General features: G+C 40.9%; 1 protein-coding gene across 4 annotated transcripts; it reads left to right on the forward strand.

The window, feature by feature from the left end:
* The first annotated feature begins 165 nt into the window (after window positions 1-165).
* LOC120309187 (beta-galactoside alpha-2,6-sialyltransferase 1-like) lies at window positions 166-23,027 on the forward strand. Of its 4 annotated transcripts, none has more exons than XM_039346153.1 (7): window positions 166-922; window positions 3,628-4,355; window positions 8,858-8,955; window positions 11,888-11,989; window positions 17,884-18,058; window positions 21,306-21,582; window positions 22,489-23,027. In XM_039346153.1, the coding sequence occupies exons 1-6, from the start codon at window positions 906-908 to the stop codon at window positions 21,557-21,559; spliced, it is 1,374 nt and encodes a 457-aa protein (XP_039202087.1). In that variant the 5' UTR covers window positions 166-905; the 3' UTR covers window positions 21,560-21,582; window positions 22,489-23,027. The 4 variants fall into 4 exon arrangements, with proteins under 4 accessions (XP_039202087.1, XP_039202088.1, XP_039202089.1 ...); XM_039346155.1 differs by having other exon boundaries at window positions 801-922; window positions 3,628-4,247; XM_039346157.1 differs by lacking the exon at window positions 166-922 and adding an exon at window positions 1,345-1,369.
* Window positions 23,028-26,787: the final 3,760 nt, after the last annotated feature.

Consider the following 26,787-nt stretch of genomic DNA (forward strand, 5'->3'; position numbering starts at 1 on the left):
CTAACCCTACCATACACAAAAGTGTCGGAAATCACAGGCAGAATTTTCCAACCCCTAGGAATAGCAATAGCCCACAAACTCACAGCCACCAGGAATTATCCAGAATCAAAGACAAGATACAGAAGGATGAAAGAATGTAATCTACAAAATCAATTGATCAATTGCAATCAATTCTATGTGGGACAAATATCACGTCAATTAAACAGGATCCATGAACACCAGCTGGCAGTCAAACACCACAATCCCAAATCCTTAATCTCTACCCACACCGACACCAAACAACACCAGTTTGATAGGAGTAACACAAAAATCATCAGCTACCTGGCCATCCGTGAGTTCATCGAAACCTGGCATGCCACAAGCAATTCCTTCAACAGACACATTGACCTACAACCAGCCTATGAACCCCTCAGAATACAAATCAATTGCACAACTAACCAGAGACAGCATCAACCCTCAACCAACCTACGCCAGCCTCCCCCCACATCACTTCACCTCCCAATGACCCTCACCTGATGTAACCTCTCCATCACAAAACCCATCACAAGCTCCCACTGATGATTCACACCTGACCCATCACAAGGACCATCACAAGAGCTACTGGCCACACGAAGCCCTTACAAACAAAAGAACGCTGACACTGACATTCCCTAAACTCCAGTGAAGACACTACCTAGCCTAGTAAGAAACATTTGGAAACCAACCCACAAGCTTGGAGAACGAACCTTCACCCTCATCTTTAGATTCTGCTTGTTCCTGGGAGAAGTGGGGATCCAGAAGACTTTGCAGGGTGAGAGAGAGGAACAGCTGGCTCTCAGTAGCACCACTTGTCTCCTGTATTCTACCTCCTTGTGATCCAGAAACGTTCCCTCTGGACCACATTGCGGTTTAGAGCCACTGAGGAGATGCTGATATGGAGAAGGTAAGCTTTAGAGCTATACTGTTGCCTGCCCCCTACCTCAGCAAGGGGAACTCCTGGAGACCCAAGGAGAGAGGAGCAAAAGCCAAAGGACCAGGAGGCCAGTATCCCAGAGGACCATTTCTTGCCCCTGCAGCCTAGAGACCTCCCAGAGTCTGAGTAAGGAGTGACCTTCTACCTGAGTAATGGGCTGTCAGGAAGACCTGGTGGGAGTATTTGTCTGGGCCCCGAGGGAAGACCCCTCTTTTTGCCATCTCCACTGCGCTGATGGCCTCTCCTCCTGTCTCCGAAATAGAAGCGTCGGCGCGGTTATCCGGCTGCCGGTCGCCAGGTTAGGGCTTTCCTGTGCTGGAGACCAGAGATGGTTCCTGAGGGAGACAAGCTGTAAGAGTGCTGGGATGGGACTGGAAGCTTCTGCAACGAGCACCACCTCTGCTGCATCCCAGCAAGGTCAGGCTGCGTCTCCAATTCCCTCCCGACTCCTTGTCCGCCCGGTGCAGGGGCTCCTCGGAGAGAAAACCTCCCGGCCACCGTCGCCCCCCCCCGCAACCTTCTGGGTCGGGACTTGCCGAGAGCAAGAAAAATAAGGTGCGGGGGGGAGGGGAGTAGAGAGGCGATCCCCAGCACAGTCCACAGCTGCAACGCAAGGCGATCCCTTCGAGCTTTCGCCTACCTCCCAAAAGGGTACTTGCTGTTTCCATCTCACCACCGAGAGGCCTCACATCGGATCTTAGCTTCAGCTTCGCACCCCTTAGCCCGCCATCCCTCCATTAGGATCTCTCCTCTTATTTCATGACTTTTCTTGCTCAAAATCCTTTCGGGGAAGGAAGAGGTGGAGCGGGAATGTCAAAACGTATTTTTGGACATTCTGATACATTATGGCTGCCAGACAATCTCACATGGTTGTTAACATTCTACAAAAAAAAAGCAAACGAATTACCCCACCTCCAAAGATAAGATTAATTTTGTGCAAAAGTGGTACTAAATATTTCTGAATCATGAGTGGATTCACACAACACTGCAAGCCCCAAGTCCTGTTTTAACAACATGGTTGTGTTCACACAGCATGTTCCTTCCACTACAGCCTTTGTTTATATATTTATTTGACAGTAATTTATAGCTAGCCTTGAACCAAATAGACCTGCTACAGTTTAATAGATGATCTGATTTATACAATACACTAAGAAAGTAGTGGGGTTTTGTTAAAGAGAAACACAAACCCACAATTTAGTTTAGTGTGTTTTGTGTAAACTCTGTCATTATGTATGTTTCTGATTACTCCATGTCAGATAGGAGATATGAATAAGAACATACTTCTGTAGGATCAAATTGCTAATGTAAAGGCCAGAAATATTGGGGCTTTTCATTATATTAAAAAAAGCTGCTAAAATATCTTCACAATATGTATTCAAAATATGTGTTCAATTCTGACTGCCCTCAGGAATGAAAAAATAATATCTAAATTATCAACCGCATAACTATCTACAATGTTTAAAATGCCACAAAAACATGGGGCTTTCCAGTTCATAAATAAGAAGATTGAGACATAGATTGTACCTTTTGATTCATTTCCTGTTCGAAACAATGGTTTTCTTTAAAATGAAGTTTCAGTCATGATGGGGATGCTTCTACCAGTTTCATTCTTCCTTTTGAATCTTTTGACTTGTCTGTTCAAGAGGAACTGGATGATCATTCTTCTCCCACAATGGCACCTGGACTAGGAATGTTTGATGTTAGAAACCCCAGTCTCTCGATTCAGTCTGTAAATCAGTGTCTAAATCTAGATAGAAATAATTTTTGATATTCAAAATTTGGGTGTCCCCCTTCTCCCCCTTGTTCTTTCTGACAAGTCCTGTTGGACAAATCAATCTTTGTCTCGCATGCATTTTACACAAACAGTAAAATGCAGGGAGGGAGGGATCCTTTTTAGTATGGCCCCTGTGGTATTATTGTTTCCAGCATGCTGCAACTCTAGAAATATGACAAAGGACCAATACTTCATGAAAAGCTTTCATTTCAAATCATAGAGTTTAGAGCCATTTTCTTTCCTCTCAGATATATGGCAATGTGTTTCAAACGACACTGAACATTCAAATCTAGCCATTTTAGTTAACTGAAATCAATGTGCACATATAGAAAATATATAACTGCAGAAAATCAGTCAAGGAAGGGTAGTTCCATTCATGCTAGAGATGTGTCACATCAGTTGGCTCAAAGTCCACTTTGGCTTTGCACTGCATGTAGAAGTTTGTAAATCAAAAGTAAGCAGATCCTAGTGCTGTTTTTATGGTGGAAGTGAAATATGTACCTTAGGTGTCTGTGAGGCTGATGACATTCATTTTGTATCTTATTTCTCTAAATTCTCAAACATTCAAAAAAGAAAAGGAACAAGAGTTTTCTTTGACTACATCCATTCTGGAGGCCACCAGATTGATGATGCTGTGTCACGTATAGTTCCTGGGCTGCAATTTTGACACTTTCACTTTCTCTTCCACAGTTGGCTTTCTAGAACCATCTGATTGCCACTGGAATATTAGATTTCAGATGAGATGAATGTTTTCATTTGCTTTAGCAGGTCATTTCTTATCATAATTTATTTTGTAATTGAAGCGACATTAAAGAAACAGCCAATGCTACATATTGTGGTAGTAGAACCAATCAGATGCTAATCAAGATTGTCTGACCTTGTGTTGTCCATCTCTCCACAGGTCTGGGAATACTTTATGGTGTGCACAACCACCTTGGAAGTGGGGGACAAACCGCATTTGGTTGAGTTTTGCTGTGCTATGTCTGACTATAGTGAGCATTGTTTGCCTACAGTCAGGGATAATGCTGCATTTAGGCTCCCGTGATCCAGGAGTGCCCTCCAACTTTATGGGAATAGTCTTCCAGGACATCCAAATTTCCTCAAAGAGAAACAAAACTCTGAAGATCCTCTCAGCTGCTGGATCAGTCAACCGGAACTTAGAAATTACAGTACAGACTCTGACAGAAGATTCCTTCTTCTCCAGAATCAAGAAGTTCTGGCAACGTCTTGAGAAGGTGCTTGCTGGATTTCAACAACTCAGGAAGGTTTCTCATTCCATCCTCCCAGTACCATGGCCTGTGTGGCAGAAAAAGCTTTCATCCCAAGTACTGAGCCCTCGTCTTCAACAAGTTTTCCAGAACTATCAAACAATGAACAAGTATCAGGTGCCCTCAGGTGCTGGGCAGCAGCCAGGCAATCCACACCTAACTGGGATGGACCTCTTGTGCCAGCTCAAAAGCCGTGTGAATGTGTCCACTGTGTTGAGTGATGAAGGACCCTTTGCAGAACCAGTATGGAGAGGTATGCTGCCTCAGAGGAGTTTGGCAGAAGATCTTGGTCACCTGAAGACATGTGCAGTTGTGAGCTCAGCTGGCTCCATGTTGGGGTCAGGATTGGGCAATGAGATTGGTGAGTGTTAAAGGAAAAATAAAATATTCCCATAGGGTGGTTGTGACTTAGTCTACTTAATCTTCCCTATAGAGTTGGTAAATATATTCTTCTTAAACAAATGCTATAATTCATGGTTGTATTAAAATGTTATTATTTTCTTTTTATGGAAGAGCCAAAGAATACAATTGTATATTACAGTAGATGCCCCATCTTTCCTTTCTAGCTTATTCTATGCGTAGAATAGAAAACCTGTTTCTAGTTCACTGCTATTTGGATGATCAAAATCATTCTCATTTCTTTGGGATTATTCTTTCTGATCTGGGTACCCCCAATTCCTGTTCAGTCCCCCCCACCCATCCAGGATTCAGTATCAAAACTATTATATATTTTTCAATACACCACTAATTGGATCATTATAATTAAAATTCTTCATCCATGTATTGGGATTTTTTAACTTAACCAATTAAAGTGAATCTGTGATTGTCTTCCCATGAGCTATTGTGGCAGAATAGGTAAAGATTCATGTAGCTTTTGCACAATATGCTAAGCTTGGTTAAGATTATTGGTTTCTTTCATTAAGTGAATCTAGCACTTAATAATGGCTGTGAATATATTTCTGCATAAATATGAATACATCCTAAAACTAGATAAGGGGAACCCAATTAAATAAATGCATAAAAACATTATTCTTGTTCACTTACGTATTGAGGAAAATCATCCAAAGCTCCATATTTGCATGTGATAAAATCTGAATCTTTGCATTTAGTGACTGGTGTGCCATTTTGGTTCAGAGGCACAAAACAGATCCAAACCATGATACTGCCACCACCACCAGAAGGAATCTGGGCAAAACTCTGAGATAGAAAATATTTCAAAATATATAGCTAGGTCCAGAAGCAGCAAAGTGTACCCAAACTAGGATCAATGCCTTTTGAAGGGGCTATGTTGATGCACATCATGCTACTCCAACTGGGAAATAAAAACAGCCTATATACTGCCAGTCTAAAAGAAGTGGAACAAATATTTGAGAAATATACAGAATATTAGAGTTGAAAGTTTTAGGTTGGATCACTCTTTGATAAGTTTCCATTTGTTACTTCTTGCCTTGCCCTCCTGTACTTGGAAAATAGGTTGTCCCCCTCTTCTTTGTGACAGTCTCTCAAATATTGGAAGATTGCTATCATGTCACCCCAATCCTTCTGTTTGTTAGACTAGACATGCCCAGTTTCTCATTATATATTTTAGCCTCTAGAGTCTAGACCCTTAATCACCGTTGTTCTTCTCTGCGCTCTTTCTAGAGTCTCAACATCTTTTTTGTGCCATGGTAACCAGAACTGGATGCAGTATTCCAAATGTGGTATTACCAAGGCGTTATATAGTGGTACTAAGACACATGATCTTGATATTCTGCTTTGGCTTTTTGGCAGCTGCAGCACATTGATGGCTTATACTTAAGAGGTTGTCTACTAGGACTCCTAGAATCCTTTCACAATTACTGCTGTTGAGCCAGATATACCATCTGGTTTTTCTTGCCTAAGTGTAAAATGTTACATTTCTCACCACTGAATTGCATTTTGTTAGGTAGTGTTCAAGTCTGTCAAGATCCTACTGGATCTTGAGCCTATCTTCAAAAGTGTTGGTTATCTCTCTAGCTTGGTGTCATCTGCAAATTTGATGAATTCCCCTTCTATCCTGTCATCTAAATCATTTATGAAGATGTTGAAGAGTAATGGGCCCACGACAAACCTTGGGATACTGCATACTTCTCTCCATATAGATGTAGTTCCATTGAGGACTACACATTGAATGCAGTTTGTCAGCCTGTTATGAATCCACCTAGTATTGATGCTGTCTATGCCACATTTTTCTATCTTACCAAGTAAATTGTGGACTACCTTGTCAGATGCCTTACTGAAGTCCATGTATACTATGTCCACAGTACTTCACTAATCCACTAATTTAGTCACTTTATCAAATAATACAATAAGATTTCTTTGGCATGATCTGTTTTTTGATAAACTCATGTTGGCTTCTTGTAATAGCTTTGCTTGCTTCTAGGTGTTCGCAGATCCGTTGCTTGATTATATTTTCCAGAATTTTTCCAAGTATTGATGTCAGGCTGATTGGTTTGTAGTTTCCTGGAACCATTTCCCCCCCTTTTTATTGAAGATGGAAACCACCACAGCTTTTTTTCCCAGTCTTCTGGTAGTTCCCCAGTGCTCCAGGATCTTTGAAAAATATGGTTTGATGGCTCCCAGATCACCTCTGCCAGTATTTTAAGAACTCTGTGATGTAGTCCATCTGGTCCTGGTGATCTAGGGTGGACAAGTGTTGTCTTATCATTTTCTTGTCTGTTATATTGTGGGGTGTATAAACTTGCTGTGAAGGAAAAAATCATGTTTGGAAACTGATCAGGAGAACTGATCAGGAGAAACTTTTTGAGAGCTGGAAAGCTGTCAAGGGTATTGGGTAGGCTGTGTGAATTCACAGCCCTGGCAATGTGTATGAACAGGCTGTGGGTGGTGAAAGATTTGCAAGATTAGTTAATTGAAGATAGACAGCAGGCTAATCTGCAAGCAGGTCCATCTAGTCACAAGGGGATAAAGTGAAAAAGTGTGCTTTTTCTGCCACTGAGAAACAACAGCGAAACGGGGGGGGGGAGGAGTTTAAAGAGAGAGGTTTTCTAGTGAATACTATGATAATTATAGAGTTTCTTTAGAAGAGGCATATCCAGTTAAGAGATTGCAGTCCCTGATTTTTTCTCAGAAGAATGGACCAATGATGAGGAAAGTTTTAGAAAGGGGTTTTATTCTGATACAGAATAATAAAAGATTCTATTAACAATCCTCAACATACAAACAACATTTATACAAACTGGCACATTATCAATACTGTGGAGCTCCTGAAGCTGTTCTGAATATTACTCTGGGCAGAATAAACAAATGAGATGGATGGGAGTGTGTTTGTTCGGAGAGTTACAGTCTTAAAAGCATACTCAGCCCATAGATTGGGAAGAGTCCCAAATTCTATGGCGAATGGAGGGAGAGAGAAAATAGCAGCTGCAGCAAATGGTCATTCAGTCTGGTGAGACACTTAAAAACTGTAGGTTAGATCAGGGGTCCCCAACCCCCGGTCTGTGGACCAGTACCAGGCCACGGCATGCCACCAACCGGTCCACACAAACAAGCAAAGCCCCATCTGCGGGATGCAGGCAGCACCCAAAACCATGCACCCTCTGGTCCACGGAAAAACCTCTGACCATGTAACCGGTCCCTGGTGCCCAAAAGGTTGGGGACCTCTGGGTTAGATGGCACTTAACAGTTTTGAGAAATTCTGTGTAATAGGGCCAGTTGTTGTCTTTACTTCTTCAGAGACTCACAACACAAGACACAAATGCAGCTTTGTTACTTTTCTTGTTCCTTTCCTATTCTAAAAGCTTTACTGCCTCATACACAGACACCCTAAGCAAACTATCCAATGCAATATCTAGCTAGTCAAATTAGGCTTGAGTTCCACCATGCAAAATATTTCAACTTATTTGATGGCTCTGAAAGTATAATATTACAGCTCCCATCCACTTGTATAACTTCCAGTAAGGCTGGGCCAATCTCACTGTAGCATTTTTCTCATGTCTCCTTTTACATTTCCACTTGAGTACCATTGTTTCATCCCAGTTCACTTGAAAGTATCAATTCTCTCATTATGGGAATCACTTCATTTTTAAGAACCATCTCTTGTAGATTTAGAAATATTAATGCTTGCATTTTTTACATGACACAAACATTAACTTCTTGGAAATATTTGTTCTGTTCCATCCTCAAGAAACTATCACTGGATAATTCATTTTGCCTCTATGGCTTGCTTTGAGTGAGTCTCAGATATTTCACTTTTCATATAGGTACTCATGCAGCATTATATACTGTATCTATATTAACCATATGGATATAAATCAGAATATATATTAACGTAGTTCAACACTAGTAACATAGCGACAATTGTGCCCATCTCCTGTTTTATTGTATATCTTGGCTTGATAACCTAACAACCAGATTGTTCACCAAATCTGAATTATAAATGGAACAATGAGCACAATGAGTTTACAAAGAGCATATTAAAAAGAATTCTAATGCACTCCCATACGCATAACACTAATGCATACACATGGGACAGCCAATTTAGTCTAGTGGTTAACTTGATCGATTAAGATTGAGAAAACTAAGGTTCTAATTCTGACATTGGTACAAAAACTATCTGGGTGACCTTGCCTAATTACTCTCTCTCTCTCAGCCCTAGGAAGGCAGTGGCAAGCCCCAGGGCCTGCAAAGATTTTAATGTAGCCCTGGTTAGCAGGGGCATTGAATAAAGGAGAAGTCAGGCCACATCAGCATTGTGGCTGTTTTCACCACCTCATCTTGCTCTGAGAAACGGAATGTTATTATAAAATATTGTAAAATAAAGCCAGATCAGGGAGGGATGACCTACTCTTACTCTCTCTTACCCTTATTTTTTCATTTTCTCAGATTCCCATGATGCTGTCCTTCGTTTCAATGGAGCCCCAACTGCTGGCTATGAACATGATGTGGGCACAAAAACAACACTCCGCCTTGTGAATTCCCAGGTTGGTAATAAATTTTGGAGGGCCAGATTGAGTTGTGGATAAAAGAAAGAAAGCCTGTGAGTAGTTAAAAGCTAAATGGGGAAAAGGTAGAGAAAATCCAATGATTTAATTTTGTTTGTTTGCCGTGAAACAGACAGTAGCCTCAATTCATTACATTATTAGATCAGAGGTATCCTTAGATAGTCAAAAAAGTGAAGATGATGGCCAGGTACCAATGTGATTGAAGTTCTAGCCGTTTTAATATGCATCATATTTTATAACTTACATTGTTACTTCAATATATTTAGCTAACTGTCCTCAAATATATCAATATATAGAAAAGATATAAAATCAGATAATTACAGACCTATTATAGACAATTACAGACAAATACAGACCCAGCTGTTATGACAGAAGTAGGCAAATTGCTCTATATACCTTTAATTATAAGACAGAATGTGCATTACTTTATCTTGAGAGAAAAAATGAAGTGCCTAGACTCATTAGCTTAGAAGATCTCAGACGTCTTCTACTCCAGAAGACTTAGAGGTCTCCTACTTCAGCATATGGACTGGAGAATTATGGAAATTGAAGTCTATGTGAAGTCTATGCTTCTTAAAAGATGCCACGTTTTGAGTTACTCTGTTCTAGTCCTCTCTGTGGGCACTCACACTGTTGCCCCAGTCCTAGGCCTTTAGCTGGATTTTATAAAACCTTTTCACTTTAGGCCTCCACCGCCGTGTGCAAAAAAAAAAAGGTAAAATCAATCAATCAATTTCAACTTCTCGTGGGAAAAAAAGATCTCGCAAAGTTGGAATTGATTGATTGAACTTTTTAGTCTCACCCAGTCTGCCGTTACCACGGCAGCCACGCCCACCCAATGGGCCATGCCCACCCAATTGGCCACACCCACCCAATGGGCCACACCCACCCAGCAAACAACAATACATAAGTGGGTTTTGGGTTGCAGTTTGGGCACTTGGTCTCTAAAAGGTTCGCCATCACTGTTCTAGTCCATCTCTTTGCCAAGGGCAATAATCCTTATGCTAGCCCAGACAAATAAGTTATTCAACCTGTGCTTGAAAATTTCCTGTGATAGTACATGTCCAACTCCAGGAGGCAGGCTATTGCACAGCCTATTTGTGATCACAGTCAGGAAATTCCTCCTTGTCTTGAATTTGGATTTCCCACAGTGAAATTTCTATATCCTAAAGCTTTCACAGAGAGTTATGGAAGAATAAATGACTTGTACCAATCCATCATCATCTGGATCCTTCAGTGAGACAACATTACTGAAACAGAGATCCCTTCATCCAAAGACCAACTGAGATGGCTCATTTAACAGATGCCATGATTTCAAGGACAAGTTTGGGGTTTTATCCAGCCTTTCTCTAATACAGGCCCAGATTCAGTTGCCTGTGCTGGATTTATCTTTCTGGCACTGAGATCTATCACTCACTTACCTGCATTTGTTTTTTAGCTGATATAAGGAGAGACCTGCAAGGCTTGTGTTTTGGGATCTGGTTGCTAGGTTACTAGGATTACTGTGGGGTTATAAAACCTCCTGAAACCTGGCAGAGATTCTCCATCACTGTAAAGATTGCTTTACCTGGAGTTAACCTATATGACCTACCCATCTCTGCTAATTTTCCCTTAAGCATTTTTAATATAAACCTTGATCTGGCTATTTGAAAATAATTAGAATATGATCCCAATAAATAATCTTTAAATAACAGAGGCTAAAATTTCCATATCCAAGAGTATCAAAACCCTGCCCATTTTTACATGCATTGCACACATACATGTGTTAAAAAGGGTCAGGGCTTTGATCATGCAACCATTGTCACTATGATGTCACTTCAATAAGATATTTGTGAGAAGTCATTGATGAAACTCAACATTCATTTTGTATTTAGAGATGGTGATAAGCTACTAAAATTGTTTTTACTTGTTGGGAAGAAGGAAGACATTTTTCTTCTTTCTTTTTCTATTACTTTTCTTTTTTCTTTCTCATACTTTTTTTTCTATTTTGCATATTTTATATTGATTTTTATTCTTTCCATTTAATCCTTAATAAAAAAATTGGAAAAAAAATGAAACTCAACATTTACTTCACCCTCAATTAATTGATTTATTACAGTATTAATTCCAATTTAATGCCAAATATAGGGCATAGGGCTCATATAAATACGTTTAAGTTTTATCATAATTGAGATAGTTTACATTTTATTGCTGTTAAGGTCATGAATGCTGCTAGTGCTAGTATTGCATTTTGATATTCTTCACTAGCTGCATTTTGATATTCTTCACTACATCTTTGATCATTGTTCTAAAAAAAAAACTGCTCCGAAATTATAGCAGTGGTTTGCAATATAAGCTGGATTGATGGGAGATAGTGCTGAGATGTTTTCTCTATTTCTGCCTGGCATTTTGCTGAATATGCCTGGAATCCAACTCTTAGTTCAAAGTCAAATATTAAGGTCAGAAAATTATCAGAATAGCAGCCTTTAGAATATGTATTAATTATTAAGCTGTCTTTAAGGAGTTCCAAGAGAAGTTGAATGAAACTCTGTAATTTGGACCTAGTCAAATGAGTTCCAGCAATTCTGCAAAGTGCAACTTGAAGATGTCTGCATTTAGCATTCTCAACCAAAGGAATTAGGGCAAATTGCTTAGAATGAAGCAGCACAACTATAAAAGGGTAGAAAAAATGCCTATCACAAAGGAAGCTGAATCTGACATTTGGGGCTCTCCCTCTATGCAAATCTATAAGGTGCTTCTGGGTAATTCTTGCAAAATGTAGGATATTCCCCTGATTGTTTTTAAGTTATTTCTAAATGAAAGGGAAGTACATTTATTCTGATGAACGTCACTAGATTATTTTCCTCACAGCTGCATGGTTGACTTGAATGTGTGGGTAAAAAAATGTTCTCATTTACATTCTTCTTCACAGCTAATGGCTTCTCCAGAGCAGCATTTTCTAGATGGACTACTCTATGCCCAGGGAACACTAGTTGCATGGGATCCAGCCCCTTACCCTGGGGACCTAGAAGAGGTGAGATTCCCTAGTTAGGATCACATTGTATGCTAGCCTAGGTTAAAATGGAGCTGGGGTAACTTGTGGTTCCCAATGTTATTGTAGCATCTTGTGTGAGCTAGGCAAACTTCTTAAGTTATAATATACAGGTAGTCCTTGACTTACAACCGAAATATTGAGCCCAAAATTTCTGTTGTTAAGTGAAAGAGTTGATATGTGAATTTTGCACCTTTTTACGACCTTTCGTGAGATAGTTGTAAAGTGAATCACTGCAGTTGTTAAGTTAGTAACATGGTTGTTAAGTGAATCTGGTTTCCCTATTGACTTTGCTTGTCAGAAAGTTGCAAAAGGTGACTTGACTCCAGGACACTTCAACTGTCATAAATATGAGTCAACTGCCAAGTGTCCACCTTTTGATCATGTGACCATGGGGATGCTGCAATAGTTGTAAGTGTGAAAAACTGTCATAGGTCACTTTTTTCAATGCCTTTGTAAATTTGAACAGTCACTAAATGAACTGTTATAAGTTGAGGACTACCTGACAACAATTGTCTATGTTGTATGAACATAGTCTCTTTATGTAGGTCTTTGGTTATTCGGGTTTTCTCCCGCGTCAAATTGGAAGTGTCTTGGTGACGTTTCGACGAAGTCCCATTCATCATCTTCAGGCTGGTGTTTTCGGCTTCTTGCTTCTAGGAGCAATGTATGATCATAGCTGTTTCTTCCTTTTAACTGCTAGTGGGGTATGAACTGATTGGATGGGAGCTTGGCTGTGTTCTGATTGGGTGGAGGTGTGTTCTGATTGGTTAGGAGCTTGGCTGTGCTCTGATTGGATGGGGGGTTGGCTGTGCCAATCAAAGACCTACATACAAACACCCGCAAAAACCTCAGAAAACAAATAGTCTCTTTATAATATCTATACTCTGGGACAGAGGGGGATCTGTGCATACATACATACATACTGTTGGAAGAAAAATCTTCATCAGGGTCTAATCCAAGCCGAGAATAAACAATATGGAGACTGCTTTAGAAAGAAGGTTGTAGTTTACTGAAGAGGAAAGCCAGACAGAAAGATGGCTCTGGAAAAACTGACCACATGTAGCAGGAGGTGGTGGGCTTTTATACCTCCTTTGGGCTTTGTATTTGGAGTTCTTCTTGTGGCATGAACTTTGACCTGAGTCTGAGTGCGCCTTTCTAGTATTCTGATGGTGGTAGGTTAATCCTGTTATGCCCCAAAGGTCATATCCTGCTTCCCTTGGGCTCTGGCTGATGACTGTTGGATTTTTGGTGTGAGGGATTGCTGATTCTAGGGATCTTTCTTTCTGATCCAAGCCTCCTGGCTCCAATCTTTCTGACAAGATTATTACATCTGCATTTCTGCAGATCTGGTTTCTGTTTGGGGCAGAGAGACTTGGGGGGGGGGGTGGTTTCTGCCTTTAAAATCCTTTGGGGAAATATATTCTGTAATATTTCTTTCTCTGGATTCTTCCCACAATACATACATGACATCAACTTATGGCTCATGAGCCACATATGTTTAGCTCCTAGAGAGCTACTGATATCCAATAGCTACTACAATATATTATTTTTTCTTCTTCAAAACATAATACTTAAAATAGATCACTATCCTAAAAACAATAAACCCAAGCATGAAAAAAATCAGGTCCAAAGTCTAACTAATAATTTCAAAATTATGACTCTATGGTATAAAATGTTCCTTTTCTGTAGGGGATTAGAGAGATTCAACAAGTTATAGAAAGAATGAATGAAATATGGTGTCCTTTGATCCTCCTAAGTATCTTTTTTCCATTGGAGGTGTACAGAAGCATTCTTTTGCAGCTTTTTACTTTTCAGTTGTAAGCTATCCAGAGTTAATGAGAACAGAATAGATAAACAGAATAAATGAACTGTATGATGATTGAAAATGGATCTAGATATAAGTACTATTACCCTTCTGTTGGATTGGAATGAAACCCAACTTGGCCAGAGTTTTAAGTGACATAGATTTAGGCCAGTGGTTCTCAACCTGTGGGTCGGGACCACATTTGGGGTCGAACGACCATTTCACGGGGGTCACCAAACAAGGCTGTCCGCCATTTTTTTTCCCTTTTCTTTGGCCACGCCCCTGGCACCCAGTGATGTATAAGTGGTTGGGGGTCACCACAACATGGGGAACTATATTATGGGGTTGCGGCATTAGAAAGGTTGAGAACCACTGATTTAGGCCAACACATGTGGTAATGTATTTATCTGGGTGAATATAGTGGAGAGATATTTATATAAACTACAACTATCTTAGTCTTTGATACTTTAATTTCCAGATCCATGCTTCTGGTTGCATCATACAGTGCAGGGGTCCCCAACCCCCAGTCTGTGACCTAGTACTGGGCTGCAGCCCATTTAAAACCAGGCCATGGAAGTGGTGGGTAAATGCATGTCCACCAACCGGCATTTGTGAAAGAGGCACACACACATGCAAAATCATCCCCTCTCCCACCGCATTTGCTGGTCCACCGAGGTGGATAGTTTGGAGACCGCTGATATAGTGTATCTAAGTTTGCTGCAAAATCATTTTGACTTTTAACCAAAACCATGTCTCATTACAAAAATACTGAAATATTAAATAATACATCTCTAATCTTACAACAATCTTTATTTACAGTGGTATCTTGGTACTTTACTCCTTTGAAACTCATCAAATTTGGTACTCAATGCATTTTGACGCGAAGATTTTGTCCCAGTACTCATCGTTTGATTGGTACTCAATGCACAAGCTAGAACTTGTTGGTGTCGGTCACCTTGTGACTCACTACATTATTCCTTATAGAAAAATGTGTTTGGTACTCATCATTTTTGATACTCATCGTGCCTCCTGGAACCAATTAATGATCTCAGGGGCTGCCACAATGAAGAGGGAGTCAAGCTATTTTCCAAAGTGCCTGAAGGCAGGACAAGAACGGGTGGAAACTTACCAAAGAGAGAAGCAACCTAGAACTAAGGAGAAACTTCCTGACAGTTAGAACAATTAACCAGTGGAACCTGCCTCCAGAAGCGGTGAATGCTCCAACACTGGAAGTTTTTAAGAAGAAACTGGACAGCCATTTGTCCAAAATGGTATAGGGTTTCCTGCCTGAGCAGGGGGGTTGGACTAGATGACCTCCAAGGTCCCTTCCAATTTTAACATTATTATAATTATTATTATTATAAGTACCAAGGTACCATTGTACATGTTAATCCATAAAAACATTAAGCAACCAAGGAAACATCATAAGTCTTTGTTGTGCATTCTGCTCAGTATTGGACATTTGCAAAGCATTATGTTTTATTCTCAGGCATCATGTCTTATTACAACCAACCTTCAGCAACCGACCTTCAGCTGTAGATTCACAAAAAGACAAAACCAAAGTCACTTGGTTGAATTGGACAGCTATAGAAACTGATTGATTGAATAAATAAATAAATAAATAAATAACAAACATGATCTAATTCAAGTATATTAATTTAACATATGCATTCTCTAACTTAGCAGGTGCATAAAATACTTTACGTTTCATGAATGTGAATGCTTCTTTTTTTTCAAAAGCATAATTAGTGACCTCACAGTTAGAAAATGGAGTTACAGACTCCAACTTGGAAAATTAAAAAAAAGATCATGTATGGTAAACCATATAAGGGATAAATGGACCCTTTTTGTTGGAGTTGGACATCCAAATTCCAGTCCACACTTAGGTATAAAAGTTCACTAGATGACTTTGATCTGAGTGGGAATAAATGGCCCAATCAGCCTTACATTATAGTCACTATAGTAAAAAATTGGACAAAAGAGAGCTATGAATTTTGCCTTGAGATTCTAAATAAAAAACGGGATATAAATCTAATGAATGAATGTGCTTGCCCACTTTTAGAAGCACTAGTGACTAGGATCTTATTCAACTGCAGCAGCATCCCTCCCCCCCCCCACTTCTGGGAATCCTTGAGGGTAGAATTTAGGGCCCCTCTTGTTTCCAAAAGGCTATCTATATTGCAGGACCTTTTAAAATATGGATATTTAAGACTCCCAATTATCATGTGAATATTTAGGGTTCAACTGACCACTGGAAAGAAAACCATAAGCCCCAATAACTGTAGAATAAAGACTACTAGTGCAAAATTAGCAAAGGAATTTGAGGGGCACTGTCTATCACAATAGGTTGCAGTGCTGTTTTTCCTTTTTGCTGAAGTGCTGGAGTTCAGCTCCATGTAGGCTGGTAGAGGACATATTTCATTTGCAAATTGCAATACAGAGAAAGAGAGGGGGAGGGAGGGAGGGAGGGAGGGAGGGAGAGAGAGAGAGAGAGAGAGAGATGACTTATAGGATGTACCAATGATAATATTCTATTTCAGAGACAGAAAATTGTATTTAAATGACATAGTAGGCTAAAAAATTCAGTTAATAAACACAAGTACTGCCATTTGACCTCCGTATCCATCATATACTAAGCTTTGTGGCTTAGCAGATCAAAACTGCCTTTTTTATTTTCTAGAAACCACATTTGTAACCATTAACAAACCTGGAATATAAATCCCAGTTTCTGGAAACTCAAATTATTGCTGTGAGTCAAATGACCCAGAGAGCAATAAAGGTTGATTAAGGAACCCTGCAAGATGGAGGATATAATAGTGGCCTTCATTATTTTTTTTTAACTCAGTGTGTCATACAGACATAATTCAACTGAAGATCTCAAAAATCTCAATGTTAAAACTATCAAAATGATATTAAAAAAGCTAAATTAAAGAGGTATGTCAACTCTTTCTAAAAGTAAACAAAACAGGGTTCAATTAGAATGAAAAGGGGTGTTCCTGCAGAGAAAGCCTTTTCCATTCCTTTATCCATCTGAGATGCCCTCAAAAGTCCTCTACAAATTCACTCTCTCCACTTTCAGAAAAGAACTTGAAAACTTTCATTGTTGAAAAACATGCTAAATTTTGTAGGAGGATTGTTTTGTTTTATGATGTTTGTGAACTCAGGCCATTTGGTTGGTCTATATTTCAGCCCAGGTAGTCCTCGACTTATAACTATTCACTTAGTGATTTAGTGAAAAAAGTGACTTATGAAGGTTTTTCACACATATGACCATTGCAGCATCCCCATGGTCACATGATCAGCATTTGGATGCTTGGCAACTGACTCATATTTATGACGGTTACAGTGTCCTGGGGGCATGCAATCACCTTTTGTGACTTTCTGACAGCAAAGTCAATGGGGAAGCCAGATTCACTTAACAACCATGTTACTAACTTAACAGCTGCAGTGATTCACTTAAAAACTGTCGTAAAAGGGGTCAAAATTCACTTAAATATTGTCTTGCTTAGCAGTGGAAATGTTGAGCTCAATTGTGGTAGTATTATTTATTTATTTATTTATGAGACTTATATACCGCCTTAAGTGCAAGCACTCTCTAAGCGGTGTACACCAGTAAGCAATGTATATATATATATATATATATATATATATATATATATATATATATATATATATATATATATATATATTTACATTGCCCCCAACAATCTGGGGCCTCATTTTACCTACCCCGGAAGGATGGAAGACTGAGTCAACCTTGAGCTAGTGAGATTTGAACCGCTGACCTGCTGAACACAGTCAGCTAAAATGGCCTGCAGTACTGCACCCTAACTGCTGCGCCACCTCGGCTCATGTAAATGGAGGAATAACTATATAAACCCACCAAGAAATTCAGTTAATTCAGCAACTAGGTTAAGAGTGAAGTACTATTTCAGCCATCATATTGTTACGAGCTGCTGAACCTCTCTATTGAATTTGGGGAAACCTGGAGATGAAATATAACTTTGGTCTTTGGGGTTGGCTAGGCAGGGATGTTCTATCCTGAGGGATTTGTCTTCTTCATTCCCAGTGGTACAAGTCTCCTGATTATCCCCTCTTTGAACCCTTCCGTACCTTGAGAACCAAAAGACCTTGGCAGCTGTTCCATCTATTGCATCCTCGGCTACAGTGGGAGCTCTGGGAGCTGGTGCAGGAAGGGGCAGATGAGCTGGTGCAACGCAACCCTCCATCTTCAGGCCTGCTGGGTAAGTAAGAATGAATGTTATTCAGCCTAATACTTTCTCTGTAGCCTCAACTATTATACCCTTTGTATTTGCTTGCAACTGCTTTCTACACTTGCTGTTTCAAAGTAGTCCCTCTCTTTATACTTGTGGCCTTAAAGTTACTGTTTTGCATTCCTTGTCCCATACTTCATTTTGATCAAACTTTCTGAACCAAAAACCAGATTCTGTAAGTGCCAAGAGGCTTGTCCTGTTGACTTCCTAGACCAGTGGTTCTCAACCTTTTTAATGCCGTGACCCATAACCGGTCGTAAGTCGAGGACTACTCAACTGGTGCAGCACCGTTTGCAGAATGGGACTTTTGGCGGGCTCAGCAGGGCAGAGACAGCCTGGACAATTCCTATTGGCTTTTGAAAGCCAATAGAATTAGACTCTATTCAAGAGAGTCTATTCTATTGGCTTTCAAAAACCAATAGAATAAAAGGGAGTAGCACAGCTAAGGAAAAGGGGGAAAAAATGGCAGGCTGCATTGTTTGGCGACCCCCGTGAAATGGTTGTTCGACCCCAAATGGGGTCCGACCCACAGGTTGAGAACCACTGTCCTAGACTGAGACTGTGTGGCTCAAAAGTCTCTGGAAGGCATCCCTTCCTTAATCCCAAGAAGCTCTTTCTGCTAATTATAACAGGTGGGGGGAAAGTTGAGGGTAAACCTGAAATTATTTAGTGACAATAGCTGAATTGGGTATGTCTAGTGTAGTGAAAAGAAGAACTAGGGGTGACGTGATAGCAGTGGTTCAATATTTGAGAGGCTGCCACAAAGAAGGGGAGGGGTCAACCTATTTTCCAAAGCACCAGCAGACAAGAAACAATGGATTGAAAGAAGGAGAGAAGCAGCCAAGAACTAAGGAGAAATTTCCTAACAGTAAGAACAATTAACCAGTGGAATGACTTGCCTTCAGAAGGTGTGGGTGTTTTATCACTAGAGGCTTTTAAGAAGAAACTGGACAGCCACTTGTCTGGATTGGTATGGGGCAGTGGTTCTCAACCTTTTTAATGCCACGATCCCCAACCGGTCGTAAGTCGAGGACTACCCAACCGGTCATAAGTCGAGGACTACCCAACTGGTCATAAGTCGAGGACTTTCCCTGCCTGGGAGTGCCGCGCATGCGTGGTGCTGCCCCCTGCGCCGGCCGAGGCATAGCCAGCAAGGGGCAGCGATGGCGCAGGGCGACCATCGGCTGGGCCATCAGCTGGCCCAGCCCAAGGGAGGTAAGGTACCCGCCGGGCCCCACGCAGGCCTCCCTGTGCCCACCGGCCTCCCACCTCCCACCCCTGGCCCTCTTTTACTTACATTTTTAATAGTTGCTCAGCAGGGAGGGGTGGAAGCTTCCAGACAGCTCGCCTTCGCTGCAGACAACTTGCAGCACCGTTTGCAGAATGGGACTTTTGGCGGGCTCAGCAGAGCAGAGACAGCCTGGACAATTCCTATTGGCTTTTGAAAGCCAATAGAATTAGACTCTGTTCAAGAGAGTCTATTCTATTGGCTTTCAAAGCCAATAGAATAAAAGGGAGTAGCACAGCTAAGGAAAAGGGGGAAAAAATGGCGGACTGCGTTGTTTGGCGACCCCTGTGAAATGGTTGTTCAACCCCAAATGGGGTCCCGACCCACAGGTTGAGAACCGCTGGTATAGGGTCTCCTACAGGAGCAGGGGGTTGGACAAGAAGACCTCCAAGGTTCCTTCCAACTCTGTTATTCTGACTTCACATAACACTCTAAATCTGGGTTAACAAAACATTGTTGCTATATTTACATAATATGCCAGCCTAAGATTACCAGATTTGAATTGCAAAAATCCAGATGACCATTAAAGGCAGCAAACAGAGAAAACTTTTATATTTTTGCTGCCATCTATATAGTAATATATAGTATTTCACCTCTATTGCTAGATTCCACATGTCACTGAATCTAATCCACTTTTGATCTAGTTAAGCATACTGTATGGACCAAGCCAGGGATAGGCAACCTTGGCTCTTTTATGACTCGTGGACTTCAACTCTCAGAATTCCTGAGGTGTAAGCATGGAGTAGGGTTCAAATGGTGAAAGCAGAATTATGTCGAAGCCACATCCAGACCATCTCTTTTATACTGTATATTGGTCATGATATTGTACATAACAAAAGGACTGGAGTTTGCATGGTATAACCTTTCATTCATCATTTTAATAAGCACTGGATTCTATAGATCAGGGCTTTTCAACCAGTGGTACGGGTACCACCTGTGGTACTTTGGCACCTGGCAAATGGTACACGACCATCCTAGAAAAGTGGTAGCGGGGGAAGAGAATGAGCTGAACCAATGGCAGCACCACACAAGCCTGAGCAAGATGGCTGGAGCTGCAGGGCTGTCAGGGTTCAACTGATCCTGGCATTTCTTCGGGGATGTCAGGGCTCAGTGGAAGTACCAGGATCAGCGCCAGGCTCCAGCTGGAGTTCGATCCTGGCGCTTCTGCTGAGCCCTGAAGAAGCACCAATCAGCTGGAAAGCAGCACTAATCCTGGCGCTTCTGCTGAGCCCAGAAGAAGCACCTATCAGCTGGAATGTTGCAGCATCTCCAGGATCTTGTGATTTACATTCAGATGCTTGGCAACTGATTCATATTTATGACATTCACAGTGTCCCAGGGTCATGTGAAGTGACCAAAACCTGCTGCAACCACCCAGAAGATGAGGGGAATAAAAACCAAACACCCCCACCCCAGCCCCGCTGCCAATTCACAACAGAAATGCTCACAACAATGAAAACCTTGGACGGAGGAAGAGTGCCGCTGGGTGGGCAGGCAGATCTCTTGCTTGGCTGTGGCTTGGGGGGGCACTTTTTTCAGTGCCATTGTAACTTCGAACAGTCACTAAGCGAACTGTTGTAAGTCAAGGACTCTGTACTTTATCACTTTTTTCCTTTTTTGGGGGGGGGGTCATCAGGTTTTTGACACCTTGCTAGGCAACTGGTGGTACTCGGATGTTGCCATATCCTAAAAGTGGTACAATGGGTGAAAAGGTTAAAAAGCCCTGCTATAGATGCCTCTATAGCCAATGAAAGAGTCATTTTGCATAGGCTCACAGGATCTCTCATCAATATTTCAATCCAGATGAAGAAACAACCATAACTGACAGAACTCTTATCTGATCTTGGTAATGAACTTCCCAGTCCTGGAGTTCCTTGTGTACTAATCACTTTATTTCTTTATCTCTCTCATTCTCTCCTCAATCTTTAGGAACAGTGCTAATGATGTCCTTATGTGAACTTGTCCATGTGTATGAATTCCTACCATCTCAACGGCAATCCAATCAGTGCCACTATTACCAGGATTTCTCTGATGAAGCCTGCACACTGGGTGCTTATCATCCATTGCTCTTTGAGAAGAACTTGGTGCGGCGCATGAACTGTGGCACACAGACTGACTTGGCACAAAGGGGTCGTGTGACTCTGCCAGGCTTCCAAGTCCTCAATTGCATCCAGAAGGCATGAAATTTCAGCAGGGTCTGTGTAAGGTGAGGCAATCTGTTTTATATTTTATATGGCAACAGAAGGGATCATATCGTAACTCTAGGCAGCATACAATTAATCAATAAAACACCAATAGAAAACATTAAAACAATAAATAGTAACATTACCTTTGATTTAAAATTGACAAAGATGGGGAGGAAGGGAGCAAGAGGTACACAGGAAGGCGGTGGGGCCTTAGTCCATTAATCACTTCCCTAATGACACATTCCCATTGGGGCCCCATGCCAGTTGACAGAGCCAGGTCTTCAGGCCCTTTCAGAAGGCCAAAAAGATTACCTTGGATTTCACTTGAGGAGGGGGGGGGGGAAGTATGATTTTCCTGAGTGCTGTATAATGTTATATTATGGCATTTTTCTGCTTCCCTAAGACAACTAAAAAAGTTGAATCATGTGTGTTAACTTCTTAGTTTAGCTAATGCCATTTGCTCCTTCAATATAAGTATAAGAGAAAATAAAACTATCAATTTTTGCAAAGGCATTTGAGACATTGCGTTTCTGAGCCAACATTGGTAACAAGACCTAATCCAATGATTAGGTCTTGTTACCAATGTTGAATACACCGAATTCTGCCAGCTTTGTCTTACTTAGCAGAATAAGAAAAATGACAGATTGTTCTTTCATTCTGAAGAAAAATATAGCAGGATCCAATTATATGTATTTAATCCTCCAAAATAGCAATTTAGCCATTTAGCCTTATTTGAAGGTAAAACTCATTTTAAGCAAGTGTTAGTTAGGTAGGACTAGTCTGCAAAAGATGAGTATGCAAAATCTTCAAACAGAAACTTAGCATGCTCATGTAAAAGTCAGTCAGCAACCAATGCTATACCTTGCCAAGCCTGGTACAGATTATTACAAACACAAAAGTTATTTATGTTTTTATATTTTTAAAAGATACGTACCATCTAGCTGGGCAAAAAACAGACAAGGCAGCTGGCAACAGAGTGAAAAAAATCATCAGTCAACACAAAATGCATCATGAAAAAGCTGTAATCCTTGATGTTGGAGCTAAGATGAAGGAAACTGGAAAGTGGCTGGATCACAGGTGGAGGAAAACCCATGAATCTGATTAAATATGACTGAAGTAATTCTGTGGAAGTGATGGAGGGGAAGAAGAAATGTTTCTTTGCTTGTGGAATTCACAGTAGCCTACTATTTTTTATTTTATTGAGTTGTCAAATTCAAGCACTATCTAAGTGATTTTGGATGATTTACAGGTAAAAATCATCAAAAAATTATATATGCAAAAGACATTAATAATTGCTTGTGTTATATGTTGGCCTCTGCAAGAGATGACTAAAAGGATTGTCCAGATCTGAATATAGAATAACAGAGTTGGAAAGGACCTTGGAGTTCTTCTAGTTCAACCTCCTGCTCAAGCTTCTGCTTCTTCTTCTTGTACCATATCCGTTATCGGACGTTGGCGATCATATTGGTGATCAGGAGACTCTATACCAGTGATGGCGAACCTTTTAGAGACCAAGTACCCAAACTGCGACCCAAAACCCACTTATTTATCACTGGGTGCCAGGTGGGAGTGGCCCACTGGGTGGGCATGGCTGTGGTGGGCATGGCAGACTGGGTGGGTGGGTGTGGCCAAGGTGGGCATGGTCACCTCGATGTTGCTCGTGGGGAGGAATGCCTCTGGGGGCCAGGCAGAGTTGGGGAAGATCCAGGGGGCCTCTGGCAGGTGGGGCAGTGGCAGGAGGCTCATCCTGCGGGGTGAGGTGAGGCAAGGTGAGGCAGGGCGGGATGGGGATGCCATTGTCGCAAGGCAAGGTGAGGCAGGGGCTGGGGCGGCTGCTGCCTGACACCATCAGTCCCTGCACACAGAGGCCAGCAAGCGCATGGGGGCTGACAGTGTCCGTCCACAGCCACAGCCTGCCGGCCCCTCAACTGGCGACCTCTGGGCCTCCGCAGCCCATCACCAGCAGTTCAGAGAAGCCGCCTCTGAGCTGGATGGCCAGCTGACAGCTGAGGAGGCGATGCAGTGGGTTGTGCCCAGGAAAAGGAGAGCATGCGAGGCCAGGAGGAATGGGACAGGGGGGAGGGAAACCAGCCATGCTGGGATGCATCCGGCCACATGGGACCTCGGCGAGTTAGCAGGTGGCTGGTTGAAGAGGGACGGTTGCCATCTCTGGAGAGACGGCACGCGTGCCCACAGAGAGGGCTCTGAGTGCCGCCTCTGGCACGTGTGCCATAGGTTTGCCACCACTGCTCTATACCATTCCAGACAAATGACTGCCCCATCTCTTCTTAAAAATCCCCACACCCACAACTTCTGGAGGCAAGTTGTTGCACTGATTAATTGTTTTCAGTCAGGAAATTTCTCCTTAGTTCCAGGCTGGTTCTCTCCTTGATAAACTTCCATCCTTTAATTTCCTGTCCTGCGCTCAGGTGCTTTGGAGAGTATGTGGTCCCCCTCTTCTCTGTGACAGCCCCTCAAATGTTGGAAGACTGCTATCCTGTCACTCCAGTCCTTCTCTTCGTTAGACTGTACATACCCTCTTCCTGCAACCATTCATCATATGTTTTAGAGCAACCATCTTCGTTGCTCCTCTCTGCACTCTTTCCAGAGTCACAATACTGTTTTTATATCATGTTGCCCAAAATGGACACAGTATTCCAAATGTGGTCTTGCCAAAGCAGTATAAAGCAGATCTAACACTTAATGTGACCTTAATACTGTCCCTCTTGTGTGAGTTCTGGTTATGTTGGTCAAGGAAATTTCTACTCTTGATTAAATCAAAGGCTCTTCTATCTCAGCTCCATTTTCACTTCCCAAATGCAATTTGAAGATGATTTACAATTGTCTTCACTTCCTGTGAAACTGAGCTGAGGAGAAGAGGTGAAAATCTCCATAGGGAAATTTAGTTGTGTCCGTGAGAAAGGGTTGGCAGAACAATTATTAGCCCTGAGAAAATAGAAAGTGTGAGACAGATTCAGAACAGCCCAGCCTTGACCTATTGGTCCTTTAAAAGGGGCAGGCTTTTAAAATTCTCTTGTCTTACTCTGGACAAGTAAGTCTTGCTGTTTTCTTGGCAAGATTTTTCAGAAGTGGTTTACCATTGCTTCCTATAAGTTGCCCAAGGTAACCTAATTGGCTTTATGCCTAAGGCAGGACTAGCTTTCTTGGTCTCCTGATTTCTTAGCCTTAACCATTACACCAAACAGGCTCTCCCCGTTAATATATTCTACAACAATAAAGTAGCATTACTACTTTGTGCGTGTCTGCTTCTTGATCTGGTCTGCCTCAAAGAGCTGACAACCACAGACCCAGCCCTGCAGGTTGTCTAGGAATAAAACCTTTTGTTTTACCGAGAGAGAGAGAGAGAGAGAGAGAGAGAGAGAGAGAGAGAGAGAGAGAGAGAGAGAGAGGGGGGGGGGGGGGAGGGGATGGAGGGGAAAAGAAATCCAGCAGCCTGACACTTCATATCTAGGTTTCAAAGCGAGAATCAAGCTTATAGAATCAACCCTTAAATAACCAAAAGTCCAAAACCTGGGAGAAAAGGTGATGCAGAATGATGACAGATAACAGAACCATAGCTTTGAAATAGTTTCAGCCACACCACAGCTGAGCTGTGAATATAATGTATCTCAGCTTTGTAGCACGGAGGTGTAAACCTGCTTTCAAATTGGCTAAGGATCCTCATGTCTTCTGCAACTCTTTATATAGCAACCTTTTCAGCTGATAAATTAGTGACCTGGACTGAGATGGATTGGCCACAATTGTCCATGTTCTGATAAATGTATCCTATTTGCATATATTTATATCTTGCACTGCTGTTAGTCCAGAATAGTCCAGATACTTCAGTTGGTCCAAAACAGCTTGCAAGTATATTAATTAAGACTGAGTTTTTGATCATAATGTGTTAAAAAATTTTATTGCATGGCTTACAATTTTCCTGAGAGTTTTTCTCTAAAATGGATGGTGAACAGGCTACAGTAAGGCCATCATACTTTTGTTGCCATTTAACAAGCTTTGGATTTTTGCAGCCCAAGTCTAGTAGCTTTTGGTTATGAGAAATATGACTTCAAGGACTTTATTCATTTGGCACCGTCTTGGATGCCCTTTGAATAAGATAATAAATCCTATATCTTAAGTTTGACAGGAAATTGTTTTGCTTTCTGAATATTCTATGAATTATTAATTTGCTTTTCCTGACTATTACAATCACTGGATCTTTTAGTTTGCTCTTTAATAGTAGATTGCTTAAATGTTGATTCTGAAAGGACACTCTGCTTGCATTCAATCTGTATAGGCAGAAGGAAGTGTCAGTTGTTTAAATAACAATAACAGGAGGGAAAACATATTTTTACAAATTTTAAGAAAATAATTGTTTTTTACAGGTTGCTGAAACTTTCACAGCTTAATAAGAATACTTAAGAAATTCATATGATTATTGCAACTATTGTTCAGGCAGATGGTATGCCCTATTAGAGGCTGCAAATCAGTATCTTTCTGAGTTTCTTGAGTTAACTTCCGGCTGTTTAGGCCCCTATCTCAAAAAACTTTTAGAAACCATTGCATTTTATCCAGCCATGAGCTAGATTGATGTTTCAAACTGATTTCTTTGGAACTGATTGCTGGCAAAAAGTATACTGTAGAAAGTGAACACAGAATATCCTCTTTTAAGCAAATTTATATGGCTGTATTCTTGTAATACATTTAATTCTGTAAGCTCCTTCTGTGAAACAGAAAATATTACAATATATGATTTTGACAAATAGAAATAATAATAGATAGTAGAAAAATGAGTAAACTTGTAAACTCAGAATGTTTAATGTACATTTATACTTATATCTGTTGTACAAGAAAAAAGTCATTCTTTGTATTTCTTTTTATTTCTGTACTTTTGCTTTTGTTTTCATTCTTTTTTGTCTATCTTTTATCTTTATCTATTTATTTTATATCCCACCTTTTTAATTGGCTCTCATTAGTTTTTATTTCTTTATTTTAAAATCTAATAAAGTTATTTAAAACCAATACATTTACGTGTGTCATGCTGTATTTGTCTAATATGTTAGGTATAATCAATTTTCACCTGAGTTAATATGTGATGCATAGGTGATGAAATTTTATCAAAATGACTAAAATACGTCATAAAGTCACAATGCAAATTCTGTCCCTTGTGTATTTACAAATAATGATTCTAACAGGAGAAGAGCAGGCAGAGCTCCACGTCAGAGTTA

This window comes from Crotalus tigris, unplaced genomic scaffold (genome assembly GCF_016545835.1).
Source record: "Crotalus tigris isolate CLP2741 ecotype Arizona unplaced genomic scaffold, ASM1654583v1 scf7180000017987.690289119674:8195010, whole genome shotgun sequence".
Lineage (NCBI taxonomy): Eukaryota > Metazoa > Chordata > Lepidosauria > Squamata > Viperidae > Crotalus > Crotalus tigris.

Bases quoted from the DNA above. Each gene is read 5' to 3' on its own strand.
- LOC120309187 (XM_039346153.1), top strand. The intron at 8,956-11,887 runs GTTGGTAATAAA...TCTTCTTCACAG, and splicing joins TCCGCCTTGTGAATTCCCAG to CTAATGGCTTCTCCAGAGCA. The intron at 11,990-17,883 runs GTGAGATTCCCT...CTTCATTCCCAG, and splicing joins ACCCTGGGGACCTAGAAGAG to TGGTACAAGTCTCCTGATTA.